At 36.1% G+C, this 20,270-nt stretch overlaps 2 protein-coding genes across 7 annotated transcripts; one reads left to right on the forward strand and one right to left on the reverse strand.

Moving 5' to 3' along the window:
* Positions 1-1,939: 1,939 nt before the first annotated feature.
* LOC106768048 lies at positions 1,940-15,504 on the forward strand. 6 transcript variants are annotated; one of them, XM_014653018.2, is made up of 17 exons: positions 1,940-2,093; positions 2,213-2,280; positions 3,712-5,533; positions 5,679-6,380; positions 8,788-9,170; positions 9,337-9,657; positions 9,751-9,812; positions 10,182-10,234; positions 10,322-10,429; positions 10,512-12,256; positions 12,436-12,544; positions 12,731-12,911; positions 13,635-13,699; positions 13,797-13,912; positions 13,990-14,859; positions 15,021-15,118; positions 15,214-15,504. In XM_014653018.2, the coding sequence occupies exons 3-17, from the start codon at positions 3,721-3,723 to the stop codon at positions 15,215-15,217; spliced, it is 6,630 nt and encodes a 2,209-aa protein (XP_014508504.1). In that variant the 5' UTR covers positions 1,940-2,093; positions 2,213-2,280; positions 3,712-3,720; the 3' UTR covers positions 15,218-15,504. The 6 variants fall into 6 exon arrangements, with proteins under 6 accessions (XP_014508504.1, XP_014508505.1, XP_014508506.1 ...); XM_014653019.2 differs by having other exon boundaries at positions 9,337-9,630; XM_014653020.2 differs by having other exon boundaries at positions 9,337-9,612.
* Positions 15,505-15,616: 112 nt separating this feature from the next.
* LOC106768050 (uncharacterized protein At1g04910) lies at positions 15,617-19,989 on the reverse strand. Its single transcript, XM_014653021.2, has 9 exons — positions 19,555-19,989; positions 19,388-19,466; positions 18,449-18,525; positions 18,049-18,137; positions 17,757-17,946; positions 17,397-17,578; positions 16,922-17,024; positions 16,432-16,760; positions 15,617-16,342 (listed from the first exon to the last, which is right to left on the reverse strand). Exons 1-9 carry the CDS (start codon positions 19,753-19,755, stop codon positions 16,087-16,089), a joined length of 1,506 nt encoding a protein of 501 aa, XP_014508507.1. The 5' UTR covers positions 19,756-19,989; the 3' UTR covers positions 15,617-16,086.
* Between the last annotated feature and the right edge of the window lie 281 nt (positions 19,990-20,270).

Here is a 20,270-nt window from a genome sequence, read left to right on the forward strand (position 1 = left end):
AAGAAATGTTGGGTGTGTGAGAATTTGCACTAAATTTTATGAGGGTTTGTAGCTTTGTTTTCTTCAAAATGACATGTTTATTAAAAACTTAAATTCACTTTTGATTTTTTTTTTTACCAAGAAACATTTAAGAAAAAACATAGAAAGGCCTTCAAAATTTATCAGAAAGAATGACAGTGCACTTTTTTTTTTTAAGTGACAAGATAATAAAGATTTAATCCTCTAACAACTAGGAGTGCCATTAGCATAAAAAAAATTACTTAGAATGATTATCTTTTTTACCAGAAGAAAACCCATATAAATATAAAAACTTCATGAACTTAAGTTTTCCCTTACCCTTACAAAAGAACAAAATGTCACTGACATATTACACATGAAAAAGAAAAGAACATCCTTTAGGATCAGCCATAGGCATACTGGCAATCAAGAAAAAGACATCACAACGTAAGAATTCTTCTGCAATACAAAAAAAAATAAAATTGGATTCTCTTGTCTAACACCTTCTTATAAGAAAAATAACTCCTATAATATTACCATTAACTCTTATAGAAAACATTATAGATTTCAATATCAACTTAATTTTGGAGGAAAAAGTATTGTGAAAACCATGTTTCAGAATTGTGGTAGAAAATTCCAATTAAGGGTACCAAAAACCTTTTTAATGTCAATTTTGAAATTCATATTACCCTTTTTAGTTTCTTGGATAGCATGTTTATGGAGAGAGTGAGCAATCCACAAATTTAATTGTATTGTGAGTTTCATTTTGTGCATTTAATTTGAGTCCAAGAAGGGTGTAGTACATTTTACAAATTATTTGAAAATGATATTACTTGTTAAATGTATGGTTAATTAAAAAATTTAAAAAATCATTATTTGTTTGTGTGACATTAAAAATTGTTACTGTTTGCTATTAGTCCAATGATTGAAAAATCACCCAACAAATCTCAACTCAAAAACAATAAGTTAATTTCTAATTTTAAACCTTCATGTCCAACTAAACACCAAGTTAATTTCTTATTTTTGTTATATTTAAAAATAGTATATTTGAGTTGTATGAATTGAAATTATTAGATAATATCTGCACTGGATTGAACTTTTGTAATCTATAAAGTTTTATATTAACTTATAATTATTTGATATATATTTATATAGTTTAAATTTAACATAGCATATACTTTTCAAAATATATTAAAATATAAATAATCTGATGTTTTATTTTTAGTGTTATTGGATTATGATAATTTCAATATGAATAATCATAATAATATGTTTTTAATTCAGTTATTGAAGTGCTAAAGTTTATTGTTATATACAATACTAACTAGGAATATAATATTTGATACAATATATACATATATCAGTGAAAAAAATACTTCATAGTAACAAAATTAATAATAACAGTTACATTACAAATTAGATAATTAGACTATAATAGTTGGATAAATTATTTTTATTTTTTAATTTAAAATAAAAGTAAAAATAAAATGTAAATATTGAATATACATCTTCTTTATATATTTTCCACGTGTTGGATTTTGACATTGATAGCAATTGAAAATAATGTACCAGTAATTAAGATGGATATATAATAATATATGATAATTTTGATTTTAATTTTTTAATTAATGTTCTTCAAGAGTCACCCTAGTTAACATTTATAGCTAATAAATAAATAAATAAATAAAAAGCTGGGTCTGCTTTTGACTTTAAGAAGTCTAATAGTAACTTTCTAATCCTTTTAAGTAATTTTAAATAAATGTATCAACTTTGTTTGCTAATTCTATTAATGGTAAATTTATTTTAAATAAAAATTTAAATAAATTGATAATAGAATTATTATTCAATACAGTACACAAAGACAAATGAGTATGACAAATTGACAATACACACTTTCTCTGTAAAATTTAATGTTAATGGGAAAGAATATAAGAAAGGAAAAGAAAAGAAAAGAAAAACAAAAATAAAAAATCTGTTGGGAAAGTGTCACACACTTCGCGTGTTGGTGTCGTTTCTGCTTTTTCTCTCACTACTCTCTCTATCTTTCCGTCATTGGCCGGAACCCTAATTCGATCTGCCGGAACCCGCACTCACCGGTGAGTCTTTGACTTTCAGTCAGACATCCTGGACCTTGTCGGTGTTCTTAGTCTTTCTATTTTCGAAGTTCGTTCATTTGATTGAAGTTACAGTGACACACCGTGAACTGTTGATGCAGTAAATGATTGTACGATTGAGGAATAGGTGAGATCAGAGGGGCTGGATTTCCTCGCCGAATGGAGGGAGGTAGCGTCTTTAGATTTTGTTTTTCTGGTACTTTTCATGTCCAGCTTTTTTTTTTTTCTTGTGATGTAGGGGTTCTGGCTATTTTTTATTAGGTTTGGATGGTGTTTATTGCTCTTTTTTTTTTTTTTTTCAGTAAACATATAGGTTTGTTGTTGTTTATATTTTTCTTTATGGGGTGAAGTGGTGATGATTTTTTTTTTTTTTAATTTCTGATTGGGTTTGACTAATTTAATTGACGTGGAGACTGACTGCGTTTAATTCCTCAAACAAGGTGGCCAATCTCAGTAAATTAATTGGGAAGGTTTTTAAGGATATATTGTTAAGAAGCACTGTTTGTCAGTTCATTGGAAGGGTTGCTGCTGTGTGTTAACTCTAAACTGATCATGCAATTGGCAAAGTGGACATCCTTTGTGTAACTGCAAAACCCGGTGTGTTTTCAAGAAAAAAGGAAGATATAGGTCATGAAACAATTTTTGTGAGAAAGCTAATTATACAAACCATTCATGAATGATTTCATGTGAAAACTCTCACGACGTATACCGGTGCTATTGTTTTTCAATAGCACTACGAAGAAGAAGCTTCCTTAGTCTTACTGTGTGATGCTTGTTTTAACCTATCTGTGTGGTGAATGAATGGAAACCACATGGATTTCTTCAATTAGCTGTTTTTATCATGCACACCTTTTGTTTTTTGCCACATTTTATACTCTTAAACAACATTCCCCGACCACTTGACAGTCATTAACCCCCCTACCCTCAATGTTCAGTGGCTTTCTCAGTGTATTAGTTGTGCGGAGAATATATATTCATATATATTAATAATTTAATCCGTACTAGTGACTAGATGATTTTCAATAAGACTTTTGGTTTTTCTTTAATTATGATATTTTAGGGAATTCTTGAATTTATGAAACATGATGAAGTTGTTTTCTGCTGTTGGGTAAATTGAGGCTATATGACCTGCTTCATTGGAGTAGTTGTTCCTAAGTAATCAATAGCAGCTGGAGTGGGGTTAGGTGGGCGGAGTTTGCAGCTCCCAGATGCATGAGTCTCTGTTTTTAGTATATTGATTTGGTGCATCTCAGTTTTGGCATTTCAGAAACATGGGTGGTGGACATAAGCAGTTACTTTTGGGGTTTCTGTATTAGATCTGGTTGGACAAAGGTCACTTTAGTTTCTAGATCTAGATCAGAGAACCCATGGAGCATACATAACCAAAAGTCCCATTTCTTGTATTTAATCCTGTGCTACTCTGTCTGTTCTGCTCTATGTTAATGGAAGCTTCTCAGGGAAGCATTCTTTTGTCTGTATGTGCATACATATATATATATATATATATATATATATATATATATATATATATATATATATATATATATATATATAGTTATTTGATGTATTTCTCATATTCTAATATGCTTATATGTTTCAGGGATAATCCATGGATTATGATGACAATGATTTTCAAAGCCAGAATCTCCATATACCTGGTGAAGGGAGCACAAAATTTCCTCCTGTTTTGAGGCCTTATGCTCTCCCTAAGTTTGATCTGGACGAAAGCCTTCAAGGGCATTTAAGATTTGATAGTTTGGTTGAAACTGAAGTTTTCCTTGGTATTGAAAGTAACGAAGATAACCAGTGGATTGACGCATACTCCCGTGGGAGTAGTGGAATAGAGTTTGGTTCAACTGCTGCTGAAACTTGCTCTATTTCAAGGCACAATAATGTTTGGTCTGAGGCCACTTCCTCAGAATCTGTTGAAATGCTATTAAAATCTGTTGGACAGGAGGAATTTATCCCAAGAGAAACTGATATACAGGAGTCTGATGCCTTTGATGAACTGGCATGCTTAGCTAAGCAAATGGAGCATGATCCAAAACCTGATGATAGAAATGAATATAAAGATAACGCTACTGATTTAAAGCCACCAGGTTTTATCCATGAAAACTTGGCTGGTTTAAAAGAAGAAGAAAGAGAGCAGTCTCTGGCTGTAGTTTCCCAAGGTGAACTGTCCATTGATGGGAGTTTAAGTAATCTGCCACCACATGATTTATTGGGAAATGATGACTTGCCTGTAGCTAGGGGAATTCCCATTACCGATAACAACAATGATGATGCAAATCAACAAAAAGTTGAGATTGTGGCTGATGGTTCTCTTGAAGAAAAAACTCCAGAGGACTCAGCTGCGTCTGGGCTGAAGAATAGTATTACTGTAACTTCTATACAAAACATCTCTTCTACTTGTGAAGTATCAGAGATTCAAAATGTGCAGAATCATGTAGTTCACATGGGTCACGAGGAGCAAAGTTCTTTACAGATGCAATCTAAGGAACACGATTTGGATTCTTTGGCGATTAACAAAGATTTTGATGTTGAAATTCGAACTTTGAATTTAAAGGCAGTTGGGGGAGAAGAACTTCTTTCTGATAAACCTCGTTGTTCAATTCCTATGGAAGAAGCATTGGAAAGTGGCAATGTAGTTGAAGGCTTGGAGACTTCTGGAAGTAGTTTAGGGGGGTCCTTGGGCATGGTATCTGATGATATTTCTGGCTTGCAGAACACAGGAAGATCCAGTGAAGATGCATGTTTCAGAGATTTGTCTTCAGCCAATGCAAATGAAGATACAATTGTGGATAATCTATCTGCTGTAAATACAAGTGATTCACCAATTGTTGCAATTAAAGATAATTCCAGTTCTGAGGGACAAATAATTGGGGTCAGCAAATCTGACCATAGTACTTGTCCTAATTTTCAGAAGAATACTGTTGAGACTACATATAGCGTAAACAGTGATGCTAAGAAAAATGAGTTAGCAAACAATGGTAACCAGATGGATGTGGAGCTTTCATTCAGTAAGTCAGAGGCATCTATTTCTGCTGTTGGGAATGATAACACTTCTACTATTAATGAAAGGAATGATGATAAAAGGAATGATGATATCAAAGCAGGTGGTTTTGCAAGTTTAAGTTCAGTGAATTCTACAACATCATGTATTTTGGGTGAGGAAGCACAGGAATGCGAAAATGACGAGCCTGAGAGGCAGGGTGGCCATGAAAGCTTTTGTCAAGATATTTCTGCCATTGACCTAGTGAATAAAAAGGCCACTACTGATTCCAGCGTAATGCATTGCAATGTTGACCAACCACATCATGTTGATTGCGGAGTTAGTTCATCATCTCTTAGTACAGATAACATGGAAACTAGCTTGACTACTGCCAGAGTATCAGATGATGTTGAGCCTGTCAATAATTCAGGTATACTAATAAAATAGAGTGGATTAAACACAAGGATATGAATGAAGTCATTATATGATTTAACTACATATCTTTCTTTTGTCTTGTTATTCAGACTAACAATATGTATTAGAAAATATTAGCTTAACATCCTGTGAACTGGCAGATGTTACACTACCTAGTAGAGTTGTATCCACACATGGAGTTACAGATCACTTTGAAGTTCAAGGAGTGATGCTTGTTGGGTCTGCTTCTATTGATGAAAAGGACAAAGCAGAAGCTACCGTAGCCAATGAAGCAAGTGCTGAAACTACCTTAGCTAATGAAGCAAGCGCTGAAGCTACAGAAACCAATGAAGCAAGNGCTGAAGCTACAAAAACCAATGAAGCAAGCGCTGAAGCTACAGAAACCAATGAAGCAAGTGCTGAAGCTAAAATATGCATTGAATTAAGCTCTGAAGGTAAAAGAGCCAATGAATCTAGCTCTGAAGCTAAAATAGTCAGTGATGTAAGTTCTGAAGCTAAAGTAGCATATGAAGCAAGTTTAGCACTTCCTGTTGGGTCGTCTGAACAGGAAACTGCTCCTTGTCCTGATACTGGAACTAAAAAATTACATTTTTTGGATACATCAAGGCAACCATTGTACGAGACAATAAGCAGTTGTGTGACAACTGCTTCTGGAAAGATGGATAAACCTCATGAGACAACAAGTGATAAGGCTGATCAGGAATGCGCAAAAGAGGCTGGTGTGGCTCCAGTTCTCCATGAATCGATAGAGATGCAGGGTGATGAAGTTTCCATTTCTTTTACCAAGGATGACAAGGAGGCAATACCAGAGTTCCATGACAAGTCATCCTCAAAAGTATCAGGTATTCTTTAAAATCCTGTTGTAAGTGATTTATGTGGCCATCCTAATAGAACATTGGAAAAAGTAATGTAGCATATAACACCGATTATGATAATTTATCTACTTTTTCCTAATTGAATGATCTATGCTTATGTTCTCACGGGTCTTGACTGTTGATTACATCATGTAACCTGAAGCAAAGAATTGCTATTATGTATCAATTCATGAAATATGATATCATGAGTATCTCATTATTCTTCAGTTTGTTTATTATTGCACACAATGAGAAACATTGTTCCTGCTGTCTTTTTTCCTCTTATTATTTTTTGGTGCACTTAAAAAAGTTTTAGCCAAAAAAACTGTTGTTGAAGAATGCTTGACTGTTTTATTTTAAAATAGTGATTTTGTGGCTTCTTAGATGTTGACGAACTGATTCTAAACTAGAAGTGATTCTTAATTATTTCATGTCTTTGGGAGAATTTTTCTGCACCAAGCAAAAAATATCTGGAGTAAGGGAAGCCTCTGCAGTATATCTAGAATTAAAGTTACACTGTAGCCTTATTTTGGCTTCATTGTGGATTTTATTTCTGGTTTGCTAACTGATCTTAAATTCAACATTGGCTTATACTTGTCAGTTTTTTTTCTCCCCAAGAAACTAGAAAGTAGTACATTTACATGTGATATATACATGTGTTATTGATTGAGCAGAAATGACGAAGGCAAGGAAAAGTCAAAGATAAATCAGGGGAGAAAAGCAAATAAGGACCCTTTTCCGACTAAAAGTGAAAATGGAAGACTTGTTGAAAATGCTTATATTACCACCCTAAAATATGTGTTAATTTATAGAATTGTTTTGATTGAACTAAGGACTGTTTTTCGACTAAAAGTGAAAACTAAAAACTTGCCCTCTTGGTTCCACTTTTGAGGGGTGTTTGTGGTTCAATTTTAATGTTAGTGGCAAAAATAATTTGTTCCAAATTCCAATCATTAAAAAAGCTTGGTTTGGTGTATCAAATTCAAACCAAGTCAATCTAATCTTTGTTGGTTTGGATCAAATGATTTCATTTCAGTTTTAGTTTATTTTCTTAAGGTGATGACACACTCTCTTGATCAAATGAAACTTCATTATCTAGAGAAAGAGTAAAGGCCTGAACTAATACATGCATCAATCTTGCAGATAATTTTTAATTTAGTGATTAGTTCTTATTCAATAAAAACTTGAATACGTTGTAATTGTTAAAATACATATTCAAAGTATCAAGTTTCATCCAAGATCACAACCAAAAATTATAAATGACTTGTCAAAATAATCTCAAGTTTCTAAAGATACAATTACATATTCATAATCAATTATTCATTGACTTTTAGTTTGAAGTTTGAACATGAGAAGTCAAAATTGAACCGCCCCAGATGAATTAATGCAGCTTTTTTGGTTATCTATTGTTTTGGATTGGTTTATTTATTTGGATACATTCTTGAATACTCCTTTTTTCTTACTAGTAGTAGGGAAACAAAAAAGTAAAAAGGCAGTTGAGTTGTTTTACCCGCATATATAATTCCTCAATTACCTAAGCTTCCTTTTTTAATTATTTTGGGGGAGAGGTGTTTATAGGAAAAATTAATAATTGAAGTTTGAAACCTATACAGTTTAGAATGTGCAGAGTTTATGATCCTGATGCAATAAACAATAATGGCAATATTTGTTAATGGACGACCAAAAGGGCTCTGGCTAGGTTTCAAATATTTTTTGGACCAAGGTCATGGATGATGCTTGTTATGAACTGGGAGCTTGGGACCCTGTTCATATATGAGAAGAAGGGTTCACGAAAGAAGGTCCATAGTAACACATCCTTCCAAAAGCAAAATCAGGAGCAAATCTCCCATTTGCAGAGAATGAGATGAAAAAATGTACGAGAGGGATGCACCTAAGAGATTTTTTGTGTTGTCACGTGTCATTGCTAAGCAGATTCTCAAGCGACAAGTCACAAGTATTTTGTGTGTTGTCTGAAGGTGACTTACCATGCTTACAATGACCATATTTCTCTCTGCGTCACCTCATCTCTTTATTTTGTCGTGTGTCCTTGAGAGTGATGGTCTCTGCTTATTGCATATGGTGGCATTCTTATTCCTTGTCACCTGTCTACCTTTAGAATGTTTATTGGGCCTGCCCTGTTCTTTTTTTGCTGGCAGTTTCCTTGCACAGCAAAGCCAGTAGTGAACTTCTGGTGAACGTTGTAAATGTTTGGTAATTGTGTACCGATTTATTTTGTCCTGTCTAAAAGTTCTCCAATCATATGATGATAGAATTGTTGAATGTAACGTGCAAATTATGTGTTAGTTGTTTTATAGTTGTAACATGCATCACTTCCTGTTTAACATTTTACTGAAGTTCTTCTGGCTTTTGCAACTATGATTAATTCATTTTGTAGGTAAAGATTTATTGGGAAATGTAGGTTCCAAATCTTCTTTGGCTGATTCTTGCACCAAGTTGCATGAAACGGGAAGCATTCCTGCCAACCATACTGATAATGCTTGTGGTACCTCTGTTAATTTTCAAAGCCAACCTGAAACTGAAAAAGACGTGAATCAAGTTAAGGCTTCCGGTCATCTAAACCCTTCAATTTCTGAATGCATAAAGGCGGATGCATTGAACATGTCAACGGATAATGATCCTAAGGGGAATGGTGCTTCTAATGACGAGAGAAGCTTAGCTCCTGTGGCAAATTTGCCCAAAAAAAGTGTTTCAGGAAAGACCACCAAAGGAACAAATTCTGGCAAGAGGCAACGAGCTGCTGCCAACCAAGCTTCAATGGTAATCCCTGTTGTGGTTCATGATCTAAGTCTAAAGGCTCTATTATCTGAAATGTATTCTCTGTAATATTTATATATTGAAAAATTCATTATACAATAAATTCTTCGTTTTTTATTTCAAATTCCAATGCACTCATTTTTTCTCCTTTTTCTTCTGTTCTTATTAGAAGGTTGGAGAGGAATCTCCACTGGCTTCTGTAGTAGGTGCTCCCAAAACCAAAGTTACGGGAAATATCTCCCTTGGGACTCCACAAATATCTGATGGTGTCATGGCACTCACTGTGTCTCAAGGAACACCTGAACCCAAACCTAGGCGATCCTCTAATAAGACAGCTGGAAAGGAAACTTCTAGGAAAGGAAATAAAGGAAAAAGTCCAGGAAAACATTCAGAAAGAGGGGATAGATCAACTAGCTTGTCTTTGAGCCCGTCCCCTGGTTTCCAGGTGATGCAATTGAATGAGGTGCAGCAATACGGGCATGTTGATTCTGTCAGTACAAAGCAATTTGCTATTTTAAATGCTTCCACTTCTAGCCTTCCAGATTTGAACTCTTCTGCTTCTCCACCTGTTCTGTTTCAACAGCCTTTCATGGATATTCAGCAAATACAATTGCGTGCACAGATCTTTGTCTATGGAGCATTGATGTAAGTTTAAATCTGAGCTATATTATATGTTTTAGTTTCTTCATTGTTGTGGAGGATACATGGATGTGATGTGCACACATGCCTATGAATTGTATTTCTTCATCCATTCCTCACAAGTATTCTGTACCCGTCTCTCCTAAACTGCCATGGTTAATTAAAAATGGGATCTGATTTTATTTTAGGGATTTCGGATTTAATTGATTTGTTGAGCCTCATACCTATTTTATGCTCGTTCAATCAATACACTATATTAAAGCAAAGGAACTTCATGAAATAGTAATCTGTTTAGGTGGCTTGATATGTTCTCTACTCTCTTGTGTGATAGTCAACAACGCCTGTTATTTCTCATATTGATTGATGTTGCTGCAGTCAAGGCATGGTACCTGATGAGGCCTATATGATATCAGCTTTTGGGGGCCCAGGTCTTTTTCTAAATCATGTTCCGTTTTCATGCTCATTTCTCTGTTTTTTTTTTTGTACAAAGTATTGAGTATCATTGTGCTTTTTAGATGGTGGAAGGAGTATATGGCAGAATGCCTGGTCTTCCTGCATGGAGAGGCAGCATGGTAAAAAATCTCATCCCATGAACCTGGAAACGCCTCTGCAATCAAGATCCGGTATCCTATATGTGTACATACATTAACTTGTTTAATTTTTTTCTATAATTTTATCGTGTAACTATAGATTTGAGATCTGCAGGTGCAAGAACCACTGATGTAGCGGTTAAGCAAAATGCACTTCAAGGTATCTCTTCACCTCTTGGTGTAGCCGGCAACAAGGCTACTCCTACAATTGCGAACCCATTAATACCCATTTCATCACCCCTTTGGAGTTTACAAACTCCTTCCTGTGATTCCCTTCAAAGTGTCCTTGCAAGAGGTTCTGTTGTGGATTATTCACAGGCACTTACTTCGCATTACCAAACCCCTCCTTTCAGAAACTTTCTGGGACACAACACATCTTGGTTATCCCAAACCCCCCTTCGTGGATCATGGACTCCAATTCCTGCCTCTGAGAGCAACACTTCCCATATTTCTGCGTTACCTCTTACTGATACAATTCAGTTCAATTCTGTCAAAGGATCATCTGTTCCTCCAAGTATTAAAAATGCTCCTCTTGGTCTGCCAGCTTCTAGTGCAGGCGGGCAGAGTGTCTTTTTGGCAACTACCCCTCTGCATGATACAAACAATGTTATGGTATTAAATGCTCAGCATTCTTCAGATCCGAAACCCAAAAAAAGAAAAAAAAGTATGGTGTCTGAGGATCTTGGGCTGAAAGCCATGCATTTGCAGTCTCAACTAGTACCAACTCCTGTTGTAAGCAGCCGTATATCTACTTCTGTTGCCACTGCAACCCCTGTTGGGAGTGTGCCCATAGCTACTGTTGAAAAACCAGTTGTGTCTGTAACTCCTCTATCTCTTGCTGAACACGTCACAAGTGACTGGAATGTTAAGATGAGGATTTTGTCAGATGAGTCTCTTATAAAAATTAAGGAGGCTAGAGAGAATGCTGAGGAAGCTTCTGCTCTTTCTGTGGCTGCTGTGAATCATAGCCTGGAGATATGGAAACAGTTGGACAAACAAAAAAATTCTGGACTAGTGTCAGATATTGAGGCCAAATTAGCATCTGCTGCAGTAGCAGTTGCTGCTGCTGCTGCTGTTGCAAAGGCAGCTGCTGCTGCTGCCAATGTTGCATCAAATGCTGCATTGCATGCAAAATTAATGGCTGATGAAGCATTAGTTTCATCTGGTTATGAGAGTTCTTGCCAAATTTCTTGTTCAGAGGGTATGAATAACTTAGGAAAAGCAACCCCTGCATCCATCTTGAAGGGTACTATTGGAACCAATAGCTCTAGTTCTATCATCGGAGCTGCGAAGGAGGCTGCAAGGAAGAGAGTGGAAGCTGCTTCGGCTGCTAGAAAACGAGCTGAAAATATGGATGCTATTGTGAAGGCTGCTGAGCTGGCAGCAGAAGCTGTATCCCAGGCTGGAAAGATTGTAACTATGGGTGATCCTTTGGCATTAAATGACTTAGTAGAAGCTGGTCCAGAGGGTTGTTGGAATGCAGCCCGAGAATCAAGTCAGCAAATTGGCTTGTTAAAAGACATGACCAGTGGTCTGGTTAGCGGTGACATTATTGGAGATAGACCTGGAGCTTCCCAGATACGTAATAGAGATATTTCATCTGATGAAAAGGGGAAGACTGCTGCAAGAGAGAATTCACCTTTTCATACAGCGCAGAGTGAGATATCTCAGGACCATATGAAAGGCATTTATGGCTTTTCTTCTATTAATGTCAATGAAAAGAGTTCAAAAGGACCAAACCTCGTCAATCCCATTGACGAGCTTCCTGAATCTGAGATTGAAATGCAGGCTGCTTCCACAGCTGGCAATATACCTGAAGATGTGGAGGAAGATCGCATAAAGGAGGGCTCACCTGTAGAGGTTGATTTCATTAATAGTGAATTTGATTAGATTAACTAGATAATAGCCATTGATTTCATAGTGGGCATAACATCTTTGGCAAATATTATGTTAATTAAAATTAGATGCAACGTTTGCAATTTTGGAACTGGTTTTGAATTAATCTTTTCCTGGTTATCTGAAGCAATCATATGTTTCAGGTTTTCAAAGATGGAGTAGGATTTAAGGCAGCATGGTACAAAGCCAAAGTATTAAGTGTGAAGGATGGTCAAGCTTATGTAAGCTACGATTTGCCTGTAGATGATGAAGGTTAGTTTTTGAGAACAAAATACCTTAATTTCTTGACATGCGAGACAAACTACGTTAGTTTCTTTTTCAACTTTTGTACTACTCACAAGAGCCAGTGGACCTTGATATTTTTCTGGTGTCTGCCATAGCTTTAATACATAAATTCTCAATTTAGGATGGAACATTGAGAAAACAATTGTTTTACAGGTGCTGGGCCTTTGAAGGAATGGATTTCACTTGAAGGTGAAGAAGACAAACCTCCCAGAATACGCATTGCTAGCAATATTACTGGTTTGCGTAATGAAGGGACGAGGAAGAGACAAAGGGCAGCTATGGTAGATCATAATTGGTCTGTTGGGGATAGGGTTGATGCATGGGTAGAAGACAGGTATAGTTTTACACTTTCTAGTGCCTTTAAGGTTTATTTGTTTGACACTAATCAACAGAATTAGAGGAAGCTTTAAGGTTTACGTTTTTTGACACTGATCAACAGAATTAGAGGAAGCGATTTAGTTCCTATTACCTTTTCAACATAAATGAAACAACAGATTTTTTTAACAAATAATTTTGTCGACCTCTGATTGTATCTGATATATGTTTGATTGTGGAGACTGTAAAGTTTCTATATCTTTATTAATTATTGTTAAGTTGCGATCAAGACATTTGGATAAGAGAATAGATTTATTGCACAGAATAATCAGTATTTGACCATTCTAGGGAATGCTTTTCAGATAATACCAATAAATGGACTCCTTAAATGAACATTTGGTTCTTTAAGGATTAAGTGTGCAGGAAAAGATCAGATTAAACTCATCCTGATATTTAGCCTGTCTTGTAGAAGCTTCATAGTTGCAAAATCTGTTTTGAACGGAAGCATTTCTTTTACTGTTGCAATTTTGGAAAGCTGAAGCACTTTTAATTAATATTTCAGACATAGGTTCTCTTTAGATAAACTTGGTTACACTTTTAGGTGAAGAAAATTAAATAAAACTAATTAAGCTTATTCCATAAGTTAAAATCAATGTATCATCTCAGCTTATCTAAACAGGGCCATAGTTCTATATAATACTCCTATATTTTACTGTAGCTATCTCATTTTATTTTTTATCAGCTGGCAGGAGGGTGTTGTCACAGATCAGAACAAGAACGATAAAACAATAACTGTTCACTTCCCAGGTATGTGCATTATTTGATTAAACTTTAATGAATATTGTGCTTACAGTTGTGTATATTGGGCCACTTTGAAACATACCGTTTAAATTGTTTGCTGCAGTTAGTGGAAAAACATCACTTTTCAGAGCTTGGCATCTACGTCAATCTTTTATTTGGAAGGATGGGAAATGGATTGAGGCTCCCAAGGCTGGTGCAAATGACAGTTCTACGCATGAGGTAGTACTTCGTTTGCAACCTCTTCTGATGCTTTAATTTTATGCATTCCTGCACTGAGTTGTACGTTTGGCATGCAGGGTGATACACCTCATGAAAAACGACTCAAGTTAGGTAGTCCTGCAGTAGAGGTAAAGGGTAAGGACAGGATTCTGAAAGGAACCACTGCCGTGGAGTCAGCAAATCCTGGCGAGTTCAGGTTACTGGACTTGACTGAAAATAATAAGGTGTTCAATATTGGGAAGAACAGCAAGAATGAAAATAAATCTGATGCACACAGAATGGTAAGGACTGGTCTTCCAAAAGAAGGACCAAGAGGGATTTTTGGTGTTCCTAAACCTGGGAAGAAAAGGAAATTTATGGAAGTAAGCAAGCATTACGTTGCTGATGGGACAAGTAAGATCAACGATGGAAATGATTCGGTTAAGCTTTCAAATTTCCTGATACCTCAAGGTACCGGTGGATCACGTGGGTTGAAAAACACCTCAAAAAATGATACCAAGGAAAAACTCGGAGCTGGCTCCAGGCCTGCTTTTAAGTCTGGAAAACAGCAGAGTGTTTCGGGGAGAGTGATCCCACCGAAAGAAAACACTTTATCAACCTCTCGTACTAATGATATGACAAGTCGTACAGAAAGGATCAAGGATTCTTCAAGTCATTTTAAGAATGTATCTCAGAGTGAAAATCAGGTGGAAAGAGCGTCCTATTCTGGGAACGTTGGAGCTGGGGTTGGACCAATCTTGTATTCGTCCCTTGAGTCTTTAACTGATTCTCATTCCACTAAAAAGACATTAACATCAAGAGCAAGTAAAGGAAAACTTGCACCTGCTGCTGGTGGAAGGTTGGCTAAGATTGATGAGGAAAAAACCTTCAATGGAAATCCTGTGAAGTCAACATCTGATATCGCTGAGCCTCGTAGATCTAATCGCAGGATACAGCCAACTTCTAGAGTAAGATCATGCCTAGCGTTAACTGAAATGGTTGTTCTAGTTCGCATGTTATTTTATTTTCTGCGTCTACAATAAAGCCATTTTTATTATCTGACCTGTAAAAATTAATTTCATATTATTGTCTTTTGTTGAGTCTGATGGTTTTGACTTTGCGTTGGCAGCTATTAGAAGGACTGCAGAGCTCTTTGATTATCTCAAAGATTCCTTCTGCTTCACATGAAAAGGGTCACAAAAACCAGAATCGGAATATTTCTAGGGGGTGAGAATGTGTACATATATAATTCTTCAAGTGCGTCTACTGCTCTTGAGTAACCTTATGAATGTAATAACATTTCAACTTTTTTACTGCCACAGGTAACCAAGGTTAAACGAGAAGTTGCTATATGCGGTTTAGTTGGAAGAACAATACACTCGGCATAGATGTGTATATTTATTTATAATAGGGAACATAGGAATGGAAATTCTTGTTTCCTTTGTTTTAGGCAGACTAGTCAAGTAGATGTTTATATGATTTTATGTTGTTTACAAAATGATTAAATTTGATCCTGTAGGCTGTATATGGAATTTATCCATGTTGACTTGTTCATAGAAAGGTTTGTTGATATGATCAAATGGTAAAGTCATGTTCCTCTTCTCCTTTGGATATCAATTTGTGTTCGTCTCCCATTGTACTTCGTTATGTCTTTCTTCAATCTTATGTGCAACAACGATAATTTGGAAAAATGAAACGGATAAATGAGTACATATTCAGAAATGGTAAGCGGAATCAAGGTTAATCTATACAATAACTTCGATCAAGGCAAAATTTCCATGAATGTCTGATGATGATGACAGAGTAGTGAGCTAATCTAATGATACAGAGGGGTACATGAGGGAAAAACTAATTATGTTGCAAAATCAAATGACCTATAAGACACCTATTATCAACATTTGCAACGCGTTAATGTCTCTTACGTTTAGCCCTATGCATGAATCTGAATTGAGCCATTCACTTTGTAAATAAAGAGGATTTTGATTGTGACCACTAATTTGATAGTTGCCAAATCAGACTTTAAAATGGAGGAGTAGCCGAAGAGCATTTCTTGCCATTAACGAGGTCTTACTTCTCTTCTATCCGATTAAGGACGCAGTACCAAATTTACTCATGTTTATTTATCTCGTTCTGGTCCTTCTCCCAATTACACTTGGTACAACACTTTCTTCGTCGGCAACAATTTCATTGTATGCTTACAACACTTTCTTCGGACGGGTTCCATCTTGACTCAGATCATCCATAAACGGTTTCTCACACACACACGTGCTTGGGTATTCGTGAAACTCTCCTCGGCCAGGTCTCATCTCATCTGGCTCTCCCATGAATCCTCTTTGGCATGCTTTAACCTTGCTTGCAAATGTATCCCAGACCATCTCGTGCCTTGATGAAAATAGTGCACTAAGCTTCTTTGCATTAGGTCTGATAGTTCTTTTGTGACCCATATACCTCCTGATTCGCACAAATGCAACAAACATGTTCATCGTATTATTTTTTGAAACATAAAGGAAGAATAAAAGGATGATGCCATGTGTTCTTACCTACGTCCAGCTAGGATTTTGGCCATGTTACCATTATTGTTAGTGACAAACACATTACTTTCATCACAAACGATGTAGTCAATAGCAGCAAGGCGGGAAGAGAATGGAAGAAAAGGTTTCAGCTCTTCTTCAGCAAGCATCTCCTTTGTATAAATGTTGGGGAAGAGATCTTTGAGAGGCTGCATGGTTTCATTTCCACCATATATCTCTCCTGATGCCACATAGAGGTATGTGTCATTTGTAAAACCCAGCGCTCGCAGCATTAAACCCACTTCATGAGGACTAAGAGGACATTTCCCACGCTTTCGCTCTCCATCAGGGCTCAAATCCTGTAAATACCACAAAATGATGGTTAATCAATATCAGCAAAGAAATAAATAGTTTTAAGTGCTTCGGAACTTCAGCACGAGAGAAAAGAACAAATTGCCATCAAGTTGTCGTCTTGCCAGTATGATAAGATTGTTATTAGAAGTCAGGATTGCAGTCTTACAGGTAATGTTGTCCACCTTTTCCTGATTTCACCGAGCTCATGTCTTTCTTTTTCACCCCCACCAAAATAGCAACCTGAAAATGCTAGCATATCTGGCTCAAACCTGCAATGAATAATTATGAATGAGATCCTTAACCTTTTCTGAAGGCAATGGCCAAAGTTCAAACCTGCCACATTGTTATTATTAAACTCTGTCGGAGATTTGACAATTTCAAATTGTTCAACGCAAATCAACCAATTTCAGAACATCGTATAGGAATTGTGAAAAGGGGAAAGTTAAATCAACCAGATTAAAACAGCTCAAAATATTAAAAAGATAAGAGTGGAAAATGTGTGATTGGGAGAGCAAGAGACCAAAGAAAAGAAAACTGGTTCTGAGATCTACAAAATTTAAGTGATTGCATGCCAGAGCAGACAACGATGCTTTTGGTGGAAGTTGAATTTGAACTTTACGCATCAGTTTCATTGGGCAAACCTCAAATGGACTGCTACATAACGGCTTGCCATCTTACGCATTTTCATTACAACTCTTTGACCAAGTTGTCGTATAGGTTTTGTAAATCTCAAAGCATGATAATTAACACGGCAGCGTAATTTTTGCAGCTCATCATCAAGATTATTTGCAAGTCTATAGTCAAATTTAGTCAATTGTAGAACCTGAAAATATCCAAGAAATCAGTTACCACCACAGCCAAAGTTAAAGGGAATAATCAAAACTGACATTAAGCAAAACTAACAATTCAGTATGCAAGTCGTTTACAGGATCAAAACATTTTCAAGGAAGATAGTTAAGAAATTTCAAACATATATCAATCATAATAAAAGGTGCCATTACCCGTCTTCTCAAGAGTATTGGCAAAACTTGATCAAGATAATATTCAGGTTCTGATTTCCTTGGGACACGCATTGTATAAGGGGGCTTTTCCATAGACCGCATGATCTTATCAGGAACTCTTTTAATAATAGTAACATCTTTTGCAAGATATGTAATGAACCAGTTCACATCAAAAATATTGGCAAAGTCACTGTATTCAACCAAAAAGGTTGCTATTAAAAGGAAGAATTGTTGACTCGATTTTGTTCACTGTAATCAGAATATTGAATGCAAGTTAGAATCTGCAGTTTACCTGTCATCCTTCCAGAAAGAGTGATGATCCAACTCAGGAACAACTAGTGTAGCATTAAGAATTCTTGCAACCACAACTGCGTCTGTTATCTGGAGGCAAGAATACCATCGTCATTTCCAAAAGGGCGTATGAATCACTTTAGTTGAGAAAAAAAGAAAGAAAAATTATGATTATGACAACAAAAAGAATCTGGGCCTCGTATGCTCTTTTAAAAACTGAAACAGAACCAATGAGCTAAAATAAATGTTTTTCATGATTTAATGAATATGATAGACCACCAAATGGTCTATTATTTTCCATTCATACAGGTACAGCTAATCACTATCAGTGACCATGAGATCTTACAGAAAATTCTTTCCAACGAAGATATTCCATATCATAAAACTTATGTCCTACTTACCCCAGTTCTTTGTTGGTTAAGTCCTCCACTTGTAGCAATCAGCAAGTAGCCATTGGACTTGCGCTCACGTACAGCAGCTATTTTATCCAATAACCAAACAAGATAAAAAGTGTCATGTAGAAAAACCAGATAGTTCAGCCAAATCACAAGGAATGCATAAGCATTTATTTAAAAGAAAAGCCAAGTATAAGACAACAACCCTTAGAGTTCTACACAAGGCACATAAAGGAAGATGATGACTTAGCAAACTGATTTAAAGAAAAATGGGAAATCATTTAAAGTTTTCTAAACCATTCAGCTGTCATATGTAAGATGGAAGTAAAACTATACCATACAGAAGCACTAAAACTCCATGCTTAAAATGCTAGCCTAGAACTGTCACACTAGAATCGCTTCTACTGTTACAAACCTGTTATTCTAGAGTAAAAGAAGGCTACTGAACACTCGTACAACACAAGGTAAACACCAGAAGCATACAAGACATTGACTAGCCTGATGGAAATCCGTCAAATCACTGGAAAGCTCACACACTGCACCCAGTAAAACTCTCTTCTTCCTTGGCCTAAAGTATCGTGTACTATCCTAATCTTGCTAAAATATCTCAAATGAAACATATTTCCTTCTTTTCTCCCGAGGTTTAGTGTCAGAGACAAGGTAAAAAAGGACTCTGAAGTTTGAACTTCACGTAAAAATTGCAACAATCTATAATGAACCTACGTATATCACATCACACAAAGCAGCAAAGAAATCAAACAACAGACAAAGAGTAACTAATCCACCCTTAGCAAGAAGGAAAATCACGACAATCTCAAATCCAAAAATTCCAAAATTGCCGTTAGGCTTCATAAACCTTCATCCATAATAAGCAACCACCAAACATCAAAGCAACAAGGAGACAAAAGCAACATTAACCCAAGAAAGCAAGAAGACTTCACTCACGACCAAAATGCCGCCCCCTCTCTTCGCATCCATAGTAGTATTTAGAATACTGCGATTGCCAAATATCAATTGGCTCATCCTACAAACATTCAATTAAAACACGGTTAGCATCATCATTATCAGTAGCATCAAGAAACACATTGGTGTTATGTAATGTTGTTACGAACCAGTGTGGAGAGAGTACGGCGGTGGAGTCGGTGAGAGTACCATTCGAGATGAGAGGCGACGTGACCCGTCAAGAGGGAAATCAAACCCAACCCGAATAGCATTACCCCACAAACCATCGACCAAGACACGTGCTTGCCATTAGGGTGCAAAAGAGCCAGGCTGGTCCGAAACCACCGACCTGTCCACACACCGTTTCCCATTTCACATCACCAAAAGCATCTCCGATTCCTCATTCCGAGTAATAGAAGAGCCGAGGCAACGAAAAACCCTGATTTAGGGTTTTGCAGAAATGTGAATGGAAGAATGCGCAGGGGTAGAAGAAGAAGAAGAAGATAAAAAAGAAGAATTTTTTTGTTTGCTTCCCCAAAATGAAAATGAAAATGTCTGAGATGTTAAATTTTATGTGTGATTTAGTTTGGGTTGTGTTGGTTTACCTAAATTCAGTTATTATTAGAAAGATATGAGGTATAAATAATGTCTGAAAGTGGTTTTATTAGTTAAGACAGAGAAAAAAAAAAAACACATCATAGATTCTAGTATGTATATGTCACATGATGATGCATAGATACAATTGGCATGTCAAAATCCAAATCAATGTCAATAATTTGCATAATATATCATACGACACACTACACATTAAAGAAATGGCACATACTATGTAGTTCATGTTTACATTATGGTATTAATAAAACTGTTTTATACTATAAGTGTATCA

The sequence above is a fragment of the Vigna radiata genome, chromosome 7, assembly GCF_000741045.1.
Source record: "Vigna radiata var. radiata cultivar VC1973A chromosome 7, Vradiata_ver6, whole genome shotgun sequence".
NCBI lineage: Eukaryota > Viridiplantae > Streptophyta > Magnoliopsida > Fabales > Fabaceae > Vigna > Vigna radiata.

What these genes read in the sequence shown, in the direction of transcription:
- LOC106768050 (XM_014653021.2), bottom strand. Translation starts at nt 19,755, where the DNA reads ATGGGAAACGGTGTGTGGACAGGTCGGTGGTTTCGGACCAGCCTGGCT. An exon ending in GCCGTACTCTCTCCACACTG is followed by an intron (nt 19,467 to 19,554) that starts GTTCGTAACAAC and finishes GAATGTTTGTAG; the next exon opens with GATGAGCCAATTGATATTTG. An exon ending in TATGTAGCAGTCCATTTGAG is followed by an intron (nt 17,025 to 17,396) that starts GTTTGCCCAATG and finishes TATTCATTGCAG; the next exon opens with GTTTGAGCCAGATATGCTAG.